At 40.4% G+C, this 17,187-nt stretch overlaps 1 protein-coding gene across 1 annotated transcript in view; it reads left to right on the forward strand.

Annotated features, from left to right (window-relative positions):
- The window catches only part of Saxo1 (stabilizer of axonemal microtubules 1), a 94,942-nt gene extending 78,487 nt beyond the window's left edge, over positions 1–16,455 (forward strand). Inside the window, exons 4-5 of the mRNA XM_015502551.2 lie at positions 2,928–3,130; positions 15,059–16,455. Coding sequence (XP_015358037.1) covers positions 2,928–3,130; positions 15,059–16,062 — 1,207 coding nt within the window. The 3' untranslated portion in view covers positions 16,063–16,455. The remainder of the gene's footprint in view (positions 1–2,927; positions 3,131–15,058) is intronic.
- The last annotated feature ends 732 nt before the right edge of the window (positions 16,456–17,187 follow it).

Here is a 17,187-nt window from a genome sequence, read left to right on the forward strand (position 1 = left end):
TCTTTAAGATGGAAGAGACTGGAACAGGTTTGAATATGGACAGAAAGGAGATAGATAAGTCAGGGAAAGAAGTGAATACATAGGATGCAGGAGATGGTCCTCAGAAGAGAACCCTTAGAGGGAGGGGATTCAGGGTAAGGGTGTAGGAGATTTGCCTTGGCAAGAGGAGGGACTCCTCTTAACATGGATTCCATTTTAATATGATGGGTTCCTTGGGCACTATAACAAATTCTGAAATTTGCCTGAACATTAAAAATAGTTTTCTTTTTTCTAAAAAGTGTTGCATGACCTATTTGTCATGGTGAAAATCTCCATTTCCCACTTCCAGACTCGTGACCTTAGGTAGCTGTTATGCTATTTCCTCTTTTGTCAGAGTCTTGTCAAACACCTTTCTTTAGCTTTGCCAAATGAGTTGAAGTCAAGTTGTTATGACTTTCCCAGCAGGGCCACTTTAACCTTTGCTTAACTCTGAGGTTAACTCTTGGCCTTCCATACTCTATAACTTTTATAGCTACTTACCTCAAAGAAACTCAGGTCTTTAAGCAATTTTTCCCCTAGGTTCATAGTCACAGTGGGCACAAGCACTGGGGAATATACCACAGAAAGAAAGGGAAGATTTGGTGTTCTCTTGTTGGGCGGGGGCTACTAAATTTGAGCAATTTCTGGGAAGAATAAAGATTTTCTTTTACATGAACTGTGAGATTATATGTGATTGGGGGACATGCATTTATGTTGTGGCTAATGATATGTTTCAGTGAACGTTCTCAACATAAAAACATAACGAGGGAACACATAAATTCTGATTAGATTCACTTATAAGCCACAGTAACTGTTTTGGGGTAAGATCTAAGTGAATCAAACTTTAGATTTAAAAAATTGTTCTCTCTTCGGAAGTGGATAACTTCTCCCCTCAACACCCATAACTGTTTGCCTCAGTTATAGCTGATCAGTGGGTTCAACCATAGGTACACATTTACAAAGGGACTTGAATTTTGTACTGAAGTAGACTGACAATTTCTTTCCCTAAATGTGGCGAGCAAGGATTTTACTGCATCTGCTTTTGTCTTTGAGAAGCCAACTTTGGGATAGTCTGCGGGCTGGTGAGCTCATTCAATAGCATTCATTTGCTCTTTTCCTGAGGAAGCACAGGAGCTAGGGGCAGTGAGTGTGCTTCAATTGTCAGAGAGCCTGGCACTCTTGAGTGAAGGTTCTTGCAGTATCTTGAGAAGAGGCAGTTGCTTCATTGGTAGGAGTAACAGCAGAAGAAGATGCCATGGCCTTGAGCTTGGGGCTTAGCTGTGGCAGGACCCTGCCTGGAAAGCATTCCAGGGTTGTCTTGGTCAGCAGGGCTCTGCACTGCATCCTGGGCCTCTGGCTTTGTTCTTGCCTTTGGTATCTCCTGATATGTTTTGGAAGTGAAGATGTCTATGGGCTTGAGTAACCATGATTGAGCATGGGTTTATGATGGTTTAGGGACATATGGTTTCAGGTTGCCTTGAAACCCCACTGCCTCCTTTCTGAGAGCTCAACTTTCCTTGGGGACATTCCCTTCAGAACATAAAATTTTGCACAAAAAGTTAACTTTCCAGTTAATTGGTTTTTGGTCTTTTCTATCTATTTCTGCAGCCTAAAGCCTTACCCTCCTAATTTCCTGCTGCCATTTATTCAGCACTGAACAGACTCCAGGGTGAGGTACTTGTTCACAGGAATGTTAGAAGTATGGAGCTGACCCTTGGCTTCTCATTCTCATTTAGTGGATTCCTTCCATAAGCCCACATATACACAGTCAGCTCTAGAGGCTCCGGTCACTCAGCCTCCCATTGATATTTGCCAATAGGAAACCCCTGGGAAGGCAGCCCAGGCTGCAGGCCCTGTATCTGCCACTAAGATATATTTTAAGATCTACCCTGAGAGTAGTATGCTTCAGCTCAACTGAAGCATCTCCCATTTCCCGCTTTGGACCCCTGGAGAGGCTAATTCTCCTGCTTCCTAACTCCCTCCTCCCATCCATCCAAGCATTCTCAGGACCTGGTTTGGGTTTATTGACAACCCTGTGTATAATTCATGCAAGACAGGTTACAGCAGAGCGTGTTACCTTTGCTAGTCAAGCATGGCTTAGTAATGCTGCTCCAGATTTTGGCCGGGAAGTAGGTTTTATTGGTGTTTGGGCCTAATGTTTTCCTGTCCGGAAACCTTCCCCTTCCCTTGGTGGGGCTGTTCTGGCAAGCACCATCAGGGAAAAATCTACCTTCCCCTTGTCCAGTTGGATGAATGGGTTCCAGGGAAAAGCAGTCTGTTGTATAAAACAGAAGTCCCTGGAGGGGGCAGGGACATTAGTATTGAGAAGCAGGAAGTTGATACTATTTTGGTGGGCAGCACAAACCCAAGCTAAGATGGGTGTTTCCAGGGTGGCTCCTGGTGGTGGTGTAGGTGGCACCTGAGTGTTTTATAACTGTGTAATGCTTTGAGAAGGAACTTCTTTTCATTTAGTGAAAACCATCCTGCTTTTTGATCCTACTGTTTTCTTACCCTCTAAATAATAGGGGCACCAGATAGCAAAGAAACAAAAGATGTAAGGTCTCTGATTCTTGTACTTTTTTCCTTTCTGCATTTTCTATACGGTCAAGTAGAGGAAGGAGACAAATTTTGGCAGGAGGAGCTATTGGGATCACAGAGATAAATGTACCTGGCCAATAGTAGATTCTGGGGCTATGAGGGAAGTAGGTCAAGGATGATATCCAGGAGCCTGGCTTGGGTGAGAAGGGATTGGAGGTGCCTCTCTTCAAAGTGGGTGATTGAGGAGAAGTTGCTTAGACAGAGTAGGAAAATACTTCTCAGAAGATGTTTATAGAGGTGGGTTAAATGGAGGAAAAACAGCCTTATTCCAAGGCAACAAAGACAATGAACTTTACTCATTTTCCTTCCAGGAGAGATTATGGGCCTCACAAAATGGCACCAGTGAAAATCTACAAGCCTGAACCATTCATCCCAAGTGGAGAGAATATGGATTTACTCACAACTTATAAACAAGATTATAATCCCTACCCTCTCTGTCGAGTGGACCCCATCAAACCTCGGGACAGCAAATATCCATGTGGTGACAAGATGGAATGCCTGCCTACTTATAAAGGTGGGGGAGTGACGGAGGAGCATGGTGGGGAAGGGTGGGCTGAGATTGTGTGCAGGGTGGGAAACATGTTCTATATACAGTCCTCTTAGAGCAAGGATCACCAAACCACTTCCTGTGGATCAAATCTGGCCAACGGCCTGATTTTGTGTATCTGGAGAGTTAAAAATGATTTTAAAGTTTTTAAATGATTGGGAAAATATCAGAAGCTTATTATTATTCAGGAAGTATGAAAATTGTCTGACATTCAGAGATCAGTGTTCCTAAGTGTATTTTATTGGCACACAGCCATACTCATTCACACATCATCTATTGGCTACTTTTGTGCTGTAGTGGCAAAATTGAGCATTCATGACAGAGACCCTGCAGGCTGCAGGGCTTTATAGAAATTATTTGCTAACCCCTGCCTTAGCTTATTGTCTAAATCCTACAATGGGGAAGCATTTCAAATTTAAGTTGAGTTGAGTTCTACTACTGATTGACCAATGGTTTCATTCATCCACTTAATGTTAACATGTAATATACCTACAGAAAAATGTCTGAATCATGATTACATAGACTAGTGAATTTTTAACTGGATAAAAAACAGTCCCCAGGGGCTTGGGTTGTGGCTCAGTGGTGGAGTGCTTATCTAGCATGTGTGAGGCACTGGGTTCGATCCTTGGCACCACATAAAAATAAATAAACAAATAAAGGTATAAAGAAAAAAAATCTGTAACTCAAAACTAATTAAAAAAAAGCCCCCAGATTAAGAAATGTCACATGACTGCTCCTTCCTTTCAGTTACCTCCCTAACCAGAATGTAACCATTATGCTAGCTTTTAGCATCTTAAATTATTTTTAATCTTATATTAATGGGATTAGTTCATTTAAAAAAATATATTCTTATTTTTAAATTTATACATAATAATTTATGGGGCTTCTGAAAGACATGGTATAATGTTCAAATCAGGGAGAACATAGCTATTTTCTTAAACATATATCGTTTCTTTGTGGTGAAATCATTCAAAATCCTGTTTTCTAGCTTTTTTTGAAATATATAAACATGTTTTATCAAGTATCTATTACATACCAGGCATGGTCCTAGGAAGCATAATGACCTGCCCTTGACCTCCTTGTCTAGTAGGAGAGACAATATGTGGAGACTTGTGTGTTGTGCCAGAGTGTAACAAGTCACTCACACTGTGGAGCATAGTTACAAAGACTGAAACCAGGGAACAGAGGCCAGGTTTGTAATCAGTAACTTTCATGTGTATGAGGTACAGTGTCGCCCTGGCAAGGCATTCTAAACATGAAATGTTTGTGGACCTCTAAAGGACTGTGACAGATTGCTTTTATTTGGTCAAGATGAGCATTTAAGCTGGTGGAGGTGAGGAGGCTGGGGGAGTGTAAGAATCTTCCTAAAGGAGTCCTAAATCTCATCCGACAGGACCCCACATGTAGTTGATTTCTCTGCTTCTTTCACGAGCTGAGTTTCGGGGCTAGACTGTCAGAACCTCTTTGACAACCTGACTGTCCCCATACTTTTTTTTTTTTTTTTTTTGGTACCAGGGATTGAACTCGGGCACTTGATCACTGAGCTACATCTCCATCTCTGTTTTGCATTTTTTAAATTTAGAGACAGGGTCTTTTTGAGTTGCTTGGTGCCTTGCTTTTGCTGAGGCTGGCTTTGAACTTGGGATCCTCCTGTCTGTCTCCTGAGGTGTTGGGATTATAGGTGAGTGCCACTGCACCCGGCTCTCATACTTATCTCTAATGTCTTCCTCCACCTTCTGTCATGCTGCATTCTGCATGTTATCATAGCCTGAAATTACCCTACCTCTGAAGCCTCTGTGCATCCCAATAGCCTGTCCTGACCAGTTGTTTTATTCACCTTCACTGTGACAGAACTTGGCTTTTCTGGGACCTCTAGTCTGTTGATGGCTCAACCTTTCTCTCTCACCATAGCCCCTGTTGGGTCTGTCATTACTTGTGTAGTGACATCTTTTAGCTGGTGGCTGAAATGGACACTCTTAGAGGCCTTTTCAGACTGCCTCCAACATGCCAGCTACATGTGTGACAGGTGCCCTGCACTCCCTTGTCTTGTAACTCATTGTACAGTCTTGTTTTAAGTAACATGTGTCTCCTTAGCCAGACTGTAAGCACTAAGATGGCAGGGATCTCTTCGTTGCTTTCTTGGTGAATTATCCCCTCATAGTAGATGCCATAGTAGGTGCTTTATAAAGGAGTTAATACAGCTAGGTATGGGGTGGTATGCCTCTTGCCTCCATAAGGTATGATATTCTCTTTTTTTTATTCAGAGCTTACAGGAAGACAGAAATGGAACACCGCTGAGTAGGTGGGATGCAGGAATGAAACTGGAGCAAGTGCTTCCCTCCAGAGGGGAGGGGGTGAGGGATGCTGATAGGGCAGGTCTGAATACAAACTCTCCTCTATGCCCTCTTTATGGATTCCCATGTTGTGTTAGTCTTGGTGTATGTTATGATTTAGATGTGAGGTGACCCCAAAAGCTCATGTGTGAGACAATGCAAGAAGGTCTAGAGAAGAAATGATTGGGTTATGAGAGCTTTAACCCAGTCAGTGAATTAATCCCCTCATGGGATTGACTAAGTGGTAACCGTGGCTAAGGAGGTAGGTCATGGGGAACGTGCCCTTGGGGTATATATTTTGTATCTGATGAGTGGAGTCACTCTTTCTGCTTCCTAATCTTCTGTGAGCCACTTTCCTCTGCCATACTCTTCCACCACGATGTTCAGCCTCACCTCAAACCCAGAAGAACAGACCCAGCTGTCTATGGACTGAGACCTCTGAAACCGTGAGCCCCCACATAAACTTTTCCTCCTCTTCAATTGTTCTGGTCAGGTATTTTAGTCACAGTAATGACAAGGCTGACTAAAATAGTATAGCTAGAGGCTTGTCAGAGACCTGCCTGCTCAGTTCAGTTCTGTCTCCTCCACCTGGCCCTAGGTGCAGGGTGAGGTCTGGGAATAAGAACCACTCCTTGCTTGCTGTAGGAGTTAGCAAGAACAGGGTAGGTGTAATGGCGTCACTCAAGTCTTCTGTAACTCACGTTACTCCTTCTCAGCAAACTACTCAGCCCTCAAAATAAACACCCCACACACTCTCACAGAACCAACCCTCGATCATGCTTTAATCTCTTCTGTCTCCAGCTTTCCCACGTTCCTCCCTGTTTCTATGATATTACATCTCAGTCTGCTCTCTGAAAACCAGAGAAAAGTATTCCGCTGCTGGAACCAAATCATGGATGACATTTCCTTACTGCTAAAGTAAAAATTGAGAAAATACAATTTTCTTTGTTTCTTTTAAACTTCTGATAACCTGTTAATTGCTTGCTTACTTAAACAGAGTAAAAAAAAAAAAAAAAGTAGCAGTCCAAAGTAGACTGCTCAGGAGCAGGCATGCATAGAGGGGCAAAGTTTTTGTTCTGGGTTCGTAGGAACTTGAGTTTGGATTTCATAGTCTTCCTCTAAAATTTGGATTTTAAAACAGATCCGTATATAGCTAAAGGAAACATATTTGTAGTTAGATTTGACTCATAGGTGCTAGTTTGCAACCTATATTTCTTAATGGTTTGCTTTAAATAAGACTATGTTAGTCTGTTTGCACTGTTATAACAATAAATCGGAAACTGGTAACTTATAAATCATAGAATTTTTACCCCTCACAATTCTAGAAGCAGGGAAGTTCAAGATTAAGATTAGCAGGTTAAGGCCTGGTCTCTGCTTCCATATGGCATCTTGTTGCTGTGTTAGCACATGGTAAATGGTGAAAGGGAGAAAAAAAAGGGCTTACACCAATTCCCTCTAACCTTGTTATAAGGTACTAATCCACTCACAAGGAAGAGCTCTCATGGCTTATTCATTTCCCCAAAGGCCCCACCTCTTAATACTACAATGGGGATTAAGTTTCAAAACATGAATTTTGGTGGACATTTAGAGCATAGCAAATAGTTTCATTAATTTGATTAGTTCATTTGTTCCATTATTGCCCCATGATATCATGGCTTCCAAAACTAGGTCTTAAATGCCCAATATCTGTCTTCCCAGCACTTAGAACAGGGAATGGAGTTCAAAGGTTTATAATAAAGGAGTAAATGGTTCTGAACCACTGTTTGCACAGGCTGTAGGTGACAGTGTGTGGCAATAGATACACACACATTCTTACCCATCCAATTACCTGATAGGTCCTGGTCAGGGGCAGGATGAGTTTGGGGGAAGGACATGACCTTATACTGCTCTTGGGTCAGTCCTGAAGCACTTTATGTATGTATGAGGGGCCTTACTCCTGTCTTAGCTTTTGGTGATCGCCCCTTGGATGACTTATTTCTTGTGAAAATTTGCTGCCTTAGTAAGTCCCATAACAACCTTAATGTTTTATGGCCATATATCGATTCTCTTTCCAAAGGAAGGAGGGAAAAACCAAAGACCAAGGTCATTAAATATGTATATTTCAATGGGTGCTATCTATATTTTGTCTATATGTTCTGTTTACATTAGTAAGCAGAAAAATATTCAAGCTTTTCCGTTTCTATTCATGACCAGCACCTTTTCTGGGGTCTAGAAAACCACCAATAAAATATGCTTCAGCAGCATTTGGTTGTAATTTGTGACATTTCCAAAACACTGTGCAATTGGAAAGATTGAGAGTGTAATTACTGATGCTCAGCTTTAGGTTTAGCTAAGTTTTTTTAAAGACACATTATTGCATGGAATCCCTTTTAAAGAGGTTCCTGCCAATTACCGACACGACACTCTGGCCCCGAAGGGCTTTCCTGGCGTGTGAATGGTTTGTCATGTGGAATTCAGAGGTTTTCAGGGCCTTGTGGAGGTTTTTTTTTTTCTTTTTTTCTGATGTGTGTAATAAATGCTGGGTGGAGGAAGTTAGGCTGAATAATAATGTGGTTTAAACTATATTATTGGGTATCAGGAATCACATGAAGCAACTTTGAGCTTAGGAACTTGTTTTCTTAACACCTCATCCATCACAGAAGAAGGCCAGCAAAGCCCTGTCCCACTTACCCCTGAGGCCCTGTGCAGGTATCTACAGGTAGATGCCCCATTTCATTGAGGCTTGAAGTCTGGGGTGGAACATGTGGTTTATATTCAGCAAGATGGTTCACGTAAGGTCCCCTAATGTTTTCAAGATGCTGATAGAGCCATTAATGGCTTTTGGAGAAAGATTAGATTTTCAATTAAAATGAAGTCAATTTTGAATAAATAGTTGGTAGTATTACTGGCCTAAAGTAAACTTAAGAATGTGCCCGGGGGTGGGAATGTCAGGAGTTCTGGAATGGTGGAGTAAGAAGCTTGGCAAATCCTCTCCTCCAAAAAACAATGATAAAATTAGGCAAAGTGGTAAAAAAGCAAGACTCTGGAAATCAACCAAAGTTATATGACAAATGGAGGGTACTTCTTTAAGAGGAACTATTGTACCTTGGTTATGAGCAGTGGGCAACTGTGAGTGTTGTCCTGGAGCTGCTTCTATCCTCCCACCTTCCTCCTCCCATTGCGTGTTGGGGGCAGTCCTGTCTAGGCAGGCTAGGCTGTGACAAATAATAGCTCTGCTGCCAGTGAGGTCTAAATTGACTTGGAATAGTGCACACCAAAAGGTTTTGATAAAAAAAAAATAGTAGTGATCTCAGTGGGAAAATATCAGAGAAGACAAATTCTGCAAGTCTTCTGAGGTTTGCAGTACTAATTGTGGCAAGAAACAGATAAACAGACAAGCTAGAAATATATCAGGGAGATCCAGAGAATGAGGTAAACACAGTGGGCCTTGATAACTCACACATATTCCTAGTGGTGTGAAAGGCTGTGCATAGGGGCAAGGCTGTGAGCAGGCTCCAGAGAGATCAACCTCTGCACTAGGCTTGTGCAGAGGAGACACAAGAAATTTCAGCAGAAAACAGAAGCCATTTCAGACATATAAGATGTCTGATCTTTGACTATGTTCTCTACCCACACATAGATACATTGGCAAATGGTGGAAGCTTTACTGGTTTGAGGTGCTTAATTATAACTTTTGATTAATCATTGGTTGACTGCTAAACTACGCTAATACAGGGTGAAGCCAGATTATAAAATAAAAAGAATTGAAAAATGAGCAAAAATATCAGTAACCACAAACTGCAGGGGGGAGATAAGACTATAAAATTAGTGCACATATTTCCCTAAACAAAAACAGCTCTAATGGAGGGGTTAGAATTAAGAGTTGCTGCAGCATTTTATGTAAGTCATTAACAAAAAGTTAGGCAACGTGAACAGAAAGAAGAAAGTCCAATCCATGCATAGGGGAAAGAAAGCTGTCAATAGAAATGATCTCCGAGGGAACCCAGATGTTGGACCTAGAAAACAAATATTGAACAAATTTATTCAAAGAACAGCAGGAAGCAATATTTAAAGAAATGAAGATAGTATGACAACAATTACTCATCAAATGGAGAATATCAATAAAAGGAAATAATAACTTATGAATATCTGGAATTGGACAATAACCAAAACAAAAAAGCATTACAGGAGCTCAACAGCAGATTTGAGCTGGCAGAAGAAAGAATCGGTATAAATGAAGATAGATCAATATAAATGATCCAATCTGAAGAACAGAGAATAATAAAAGTGAACAGAAAATCAGAGACTTGTGGGCTACCATCAAGTCTATCAACATACTCATAATAGGAGTCCCAAATGGAGAAGAAAAGGGCATAAAAATGTTTGAAGGATTAGTTGCTGAAATTCCTCAATAAAAATGAAAAAAATATTTATCTCTACATCCAAGACATATTATCCAAATAGAATCAACAGAGGTACACACTCACATTAGAGTTAAACTGTTGAAAGACAAAGATTTGGAAAATAACGAAGAGAAATACCTCATCCTATACAGGGTAAGGACATCAAGAGTCACAGATTCTCTTCAAAAAGAAAATGGAGACTGAACAGAGTTGGTTGACTTATTTGAACTACTAAAAGAAAATAGGTCATGAATTTTATATCCAGTGATACTATGCTTCAAAAATGAGGCAAAACAAAGATACCTTCAGAAAAAGAAAGCTGATTTCCCTTATGAGAGATACTAAGGGAAATCCTCGGGTTGAAAGGAAATGATACAGATAGTAAAATAAATCTACACAAAGAAAGTTGCTTATAAATGTAACTAGGTAAATGTTTATTTTTAATTTAAAAAAGCAATTATAGAGCAAACTAAAGCTGTGGGGTTTGTTTTAGGAATTCAAGGTTGATATAACATCAGATAATCAATCAATTTAATATATCATATTAATAAAGTAACAGACAAAAGCCAGATGGTTGATAGAAAATATTTGGCAAGATCTCATATCCATAAAAGCTCTCAAAAATCTAGGAATAGAAGAGAACTTCCTTAGCCTGATGAAGAGCATTATCAAGATATTCTTTTTATTTTTAAATTCTTTTTGGTTGACAGAGTATATTTTGACATATTTATGCAAACATGGAGTATATCTTATTCTAATTAGGATCCCAGTCTTGTGGTTGTACATGATGTGGAGATTCACTGTGATGTATTTATGTACATAGGAGTGTTAAGTCAAATTAATTCCATTGTCCCCCCCAATTCCTGTTCCCCTACTTCTCCTCCCATTCTCCCCATCCCACCCAACCCATGGACCTCTATTCCTCTCCTCTCACCCATTTTTGTGTGTTAGCATTCACATATCAAGAGAACATTTGACCTTTGGTTTTTTTGGGATTGGCTTATTTTGCTTAGCATGATAGTCTCCAGATTCATCCATTTTCTGGCAAATGTCATTAAGTTATTCTTTTTTCTATGGCTGAGTAATATTCCATTTTATTTATTTATATATATATAAAAACAGTTTTTTTGTCCATTCGTCTGTTGAAGGGTACCTACGTTGGTTCCATAGCTTAGCTATTGTGAATTGAACTGTTATAAACATTAATGTGACTTTATAACTATAGTATGTTGATTTTAAGTCTTTTGGGTATATACCAAGAAATAGGATGACTGGATCAAATGGTGGTTCCATTCCAAGTTTTCTAAGGAATCTCTGTACTACTTTCCAGGGTGGTTGCACCAATTTGCAGTCCCACCAGCCATGTATGATTATACCCTTTCCCCACATCCTTGCCAACATTTATTATTACTTGTATTTTTTTTTAGTTGTAGTTGGACATTTGTTTATTTTTTATGTGGTGTTGAGGACTGAACTCAGTGCCTCCCATATACTAGACAAGCACTCTTCCGCTGAGCCACAACCCTAGCCCTGTTACTTGTATTCTTGATTGGTACTCTTGATTGTTGCCATTCTAACTGGAGTGAGATGAAATCTCAATATAATTTTAATTTGCATTTCTAATTGCTAGGATGTTGAACACTTTTTCACATATTTTTTTTTACCATTTGTATTTCCACTGTGAAGTGTCTGTTCAGTTCCTTAGCCTGTTTATTTATTGACCCAGCTATTGCACTCCTCAGTTTATATCCAAAGGACTTAAAATCAGCATACTACAGTGACACAGTCACATCAATGTTCATAGCAACTTGATTCACAGTAGCTAAACTATGGAGCCAACCTAGATGCCCTTCAACAGATGAATGGATAAAGAAAATGTGGTATATATACACAATGGAATATTACTCAGCCTTAAAGAAAAGTGAAATTATGGCATTTGCAGGTAAATGGTTGGAGCTGGAGAATATCATGCTAAGTGAAATAAGTTAATCCCAGAAAACCAAAGGCTGATTTTTTTCTCTGATATGTGGATACTAATTCACAATAAGGGGGAAGGCTAGGGAAGAATAGAGGTACTTTGGATCAGGCAGAGGAGAGTGAAGGGGGGGGGTATGGAGGTAGGAAGAATTGTAGAATGAATTAGACGTTATTATCCTACGTACATGTATGACTATGAGACCAATGTGATTCTACATCATGTACAACCAGAAGAATGAGAAGTTATACTCCATATATGTATTATGTGTCAAAATGTATTGTACTGTCATGTATAACAAATTAGAACAAATAAAATGTGAAAAAAGATAAGTAAAAAAAAATCAATGCAAGATTTGTACTATGAAAATTACCAGAGTGCAGAGAAAAATAAAATCTAAGTAAGGGGTGAGACATTCTGTGTTCATGGAATGGGAGGATTCAATATTGTTCAAATGGAGTTTCTTCAAAATTGATCTATAGATTCAAAGCAATCCCTATCAAAATACCAGGAGCCTCTTTTTATAAAAAAGAAATTGGCAAGGTAATTCTATACTTTATATATAAAATTTAAATAAATGTTTTTGGAAAATAAAAATGAAGTTGAAGAACTTATTCTTCCCAATTTTAAAGCTTCACTATAAAGCTGCAGTAATTAAGACAATGTGATACTGACATAAAGACAGGTGTAAATGACAATATGACTGGGTTGAGAATACACAAATAAACCCTCAAATTTATTGTCATTTTTTTCTCAACAATGACTGGGCATTTCAGTATGGAAGAGGATAGTCTTTTTAGATAAATGATGAGACAGAGATCCACATGCAAAAAGATGAACTTTAGACCTTTATATCATGCCATACTCAAAAATTAAAGGGTCAAGGGCTAGGATTTTGCTTAGTGGTGCTGTACTTGTCTAGCATGCACCAAGCCCAAGGGTCCATCCCCACTACTGGGGGATGGGGAGGAAACAGAAGGACCAAAGACCTACATGTAACAGTTAAAACAGAAAATCTCTAATATCTTGGGTTAGGAAAAGGTTTCTTAGATGGTATATTTTATGTTATGCAAATTATTCTCAATAAAGTTGTTGAAAATATACCTGTGGACTTCACTAACATTAACTGTATACATCCAATGCTCCTGGGTAGCTGCATTTGTTCTAAACCTTTGTAAAGCTGTAAGAGGATTCCCTGTGGATTCAGAGGGCTCACCAGGTTCACATGGGCTACCTCAGGCCTGGTAATTTATGAGCAAAATGGGGCAATGTAGGCCATGGCTGTGAGCCAAATATTATGAAAAGAAAGGCAGCAAGAGTGGAGGTGGTTGAATTGAGTGCCTACTATTGGATTTTTCTCACCTGGACTTTTAGTCCTGGAGCAGCCCTGAAGGTCTATGTGATAAAGTCATTTTAATCCCCTGCAGAGATGCTCGAGGACAGTGTCTCCTTCTCAAGATTGTGTGGCCATTTCTCACTGGATTTTCTTTGGGTCCAGGCCTCCTTCATTTTGGCCATTACAGCCCCACAGCAGAGGTTTTTCTTGAGATGGATATCTCCTAGTATAGCTGGATAATCTTTCCCATTAAAAACAAAAAACAAAAAAGCAAACATTTTGAAATTCTCCTGCAAACCTTCCCTGATTATTAGTTTCTTAATTTTTACTTAGAAATATGGCGCCCCTAACTTGATGTAGGCTGTCAGAAGAGCATGAGTTTGGAGTCAAGTGTACGGCTTAAATTCCTTTTTTTTGGTTTTTGTTGTGTAATAATTGTATAGAATAGTGACTGTCATTGTGACATATTTGTATATGCATATAGTAATAATTTGATCAATTTCATTCCCCAGTACCTTCCCTTTCCCTCCTCTCCTCTCCCTCTCCTGGTTCTCCTCTTCTACTTTACTGATCTCTCTGCTATTTACATGAGAATCCCCCCTTCCTCTCCTTTTCCTGGCTCTAGCTACCACATATGAAAGAAATCATATGACCTTTGATTTTATGAGTTTGGCTTATTTTGCTTACCATGACGCTCCCATTTGTATCCATTTTTCTGCAAATGACACAATTTCATTCTTTATGGCTGAATAAGTCTCCATATGTACATATCTCATATTTTCTTTATCCATTTACCTTTTGTTGAACACCTAAATTGATTTTATGGCTTGGCTATTGTGAATTGTGCTGCTACAAACATGGGCATGTGTGTATCTTTGTAGTATGCTAATCTTAATTCTTTTGGACAGATACCAAGGAGTGGTAGGGCTGGATCACGTTCCATTTCAGGTCTTTTAAAAAAATTTTTGGTTGTGAATGGACCTTTATTTATTTCAATGCGGTGCTGAGAATCAAATCCAGTTCCTCACACATGCTAGGCAAGTGCTCTACCCCTGAGCCACAACCCCAGACCTCCATTCCAAGTCTTTTGAGGAACCTCTATACTTATAATTCCACAGTGGCTGTACTGATTTACATTCCCACCAACAGTACATGAGAGTTCCCTTCTCCCTGAACCTTCACCAGCATTTATTGTTATGTATTCTTAGTGGAGTGAGATAACCTAACTCTCAGTATATTTTTGATTTGCATTTCCTTAATGCCAGAGAGGTTTGACAATTTTTAAAATTCCAATTTTTAACTCATTATCCATGTGACTTTTTGGCAAGTTTCTCAGCTTCTCTGAGCTTTGCTTTTGGAAATCTGTAAAGTGGAGACAATCATACTCAGTATAAAGGGTTATTGTGAAGATGAAACAAAAATCACATTTGGAAAGGCTGGAACACACTGGACTGGCTCATAGTCAGTGTTTGTTAAATCAGGTTGGAGTGGGTCAGAGGATGGGTTCTGGATCTGGATTTTAATCTGTGATTTTAAATTTCTAGCTAAGTGAACTGGGACAAATTCTTTAATTCCTCTGTGCCTCAATTTCTGCATCTATAAAATAGGTATTTTGTTAGTGCCCATTTATTAGGGATGTTATGAAGACTTTCTATTTTTTGCAGTACTGGGGACTGAACCCAGGGCTTCAGGCTTGCTAGTCAAGTGCTTAGTCAGGTGCTCTACCACTGAGCTACCTCTCCAGCTCTGACTGTCTTGTCTGAGAAAATACCTCTTTGGAAATGGGCTTATCACTTTGAGGCCTTTTAGACTACATGCAAGTTGGGGGACCTGATTTATTATTAATTACCTCTTCTGCTTTAATTTCAGCTGATTATTTACCTTGGAACCAACCAAGACGGGAGCTACTCCGTCCAGAACACAAACGCTGGCTGGAATCCACCAAATTTGACAGCAGAACCATACACCAGGATGACTACTCCATGAAGGGCCTCGTGACCACCAGGAGCTGTAAACCCCCAGCCATGCCCAACCTTTGTAACATCCCCTTGGAGGACCTGACCAACTACAAGATGAGCTATGTGGCACACCCTGTGGAGAAGCGCTTTGTGCACGAGGCAGAGAAGTTTAGACCCTGTGAAATCCCCTTCGAGAGCCTCACCACACACAAAGAGTCCTACCGAGGCCTACTAGGGGAGCCTGCCAAGAGCTCGAAGCCTCCAGCCAGGCTACAGGGGACAGACACACCATTCTCGAACACCACTGAGTTTCGAGATAAGTACCAAGCTTGGCCAACGCCCCAGTTATTCTCCAAAGCTCCAGTTGCTTTTGTCCCTCCTGAAGAGAAGATGGATCTTCTGACAACAGTACAAGCCCATTACACATACCCTAAGGGTGCCCCTGCTCAGTCCTGCCAACCGGTGCTCCCGATTAAGAAGAGCTTCCGTTTCGAAGGCTCTACTACCACCAAGGACGACTATAAGCAGTGGGACAGCAAACGCACAGAAATGGCCAAGCCCATCCCCCACCTGGGCTTTCCCACAGAGCCCTTGGACTGTCTGACCACCTTTCGGGCCCACTATGTGCCCCATCCACCTATCAGTACCAAAAGCTGTAAGCCCCCTTGGTCTGGCCCTCGAGCAAATATTCCTTTGGAGGGCCAGACCACCTATTCCATCAGCTTCACTCCCAAGGAAATGTGCAAGTGCCCAGCTGCATACCCTGAGCCCCCTGGTTACATCTTTGAGGAGGTGGATGCTCTGGGGCACAGGTTGTATAGGCCAGTTTCTAGGCCAGGCTCTCGGAGGAGCAGCTATCTTTCTGGAGGTGATGCAGAAAACCCTAAACAGATGGATTTGGCAGTGTCAGCCTGATTTTGAAAAAAATTTATTTAGAAATTGCACAATACTTTTAAAAGCAAACTATTGAGAATTATTCCTTGGGCAAAAACCAAATTCCCCAAAATGGGGCGGGGGGGAAACAGAAAAACAGAACAAAAACCTACTTCATTACCAATTCCAGGACACTTGAATAAATTGAGAATCACTGACTCAAGGAAAATGACATTTAATCACTAACTATCCTCTCTTAATGCTCCCTTTACCGTCTCCCCCCCACCCCTCAGGTCCCTTACCTTGTACTCATGGAATCAAAGGTGGTCTCAGGTTTTTCTCTGACTCCAGATGTAGTTTATTATTTTAATCATTGTATGAATTGACATAATGATCAATCCTTGTCAAGTCTGAAATGTCAAAGAATAAATTTTATTTTGGGGGGAATGTATCTGTAGGTCATGTGTTCACCCTCCTGGGTTGTCCATGCAGAGAACAGTCTGTATTCCTTGGGATCTTTGGGGAGATTTTATACTACACTACCTGAGATTTCCCAGTACTGGTGGGGCTTCCATAGGCCTAGTCTGTTGTCTTGTTTTGAGTCCTCTCTGCCCAGGGTCGCTTCACAGGCATCTTTCTACCTCTTTCCTCCCTGACATATGAGCAAGAATAGTGCTATCTGATGGGTTGCAGGTCTGGTCTCTTTAGTCATGGATATAGAGGGAGTCACAGGACCTGTGTTCATGGACCTGCCAAACCTCTTCCTATCCCCAAACCAATGCAGGCTTTAATTCCAGGGGCAGGAGAAAAAACAAGAACCCTGAGCAATCAGGCAGGTGGGAACTCGCCCCTGGGCTATGAACAGAAGCTGTGGGCTCTTCTAGATGCTTAGAGCCTGGAACAGATTGCCCCAAGCTGTACTTCTTTCTAGGAATTCCAAGCCTGCTTATTCTTTTTTTTTTTTTCTTTTTAAGTTTTTTTTTTATTTATTTTTATTTTTTTTTTATTGTTGGTTGTTCAAAACATTACATAGTTCTTGATATATCATCTTTCACACTTTGCTTCAAGTGGGTTATGAACTCCCATTTTTAGCCCATATACAGATTGCAGAATCACATCAATTACACATCCATTGATTTACATATTGGCATACTAGTGACTGTCGTG

Source organism: Marmota marmota, unplaced genomic scaffold, assembly GCF_001458135.2.
Source record: "Marmota marmota marmota unplaced genomic scaffold, marMar, whole genome shotgun sequence".
NCBI lineage: Eukaryota > Metazoa > Chordata > Mammalia > Rodentia > Sciuridae > Marmota > Marmota marmota.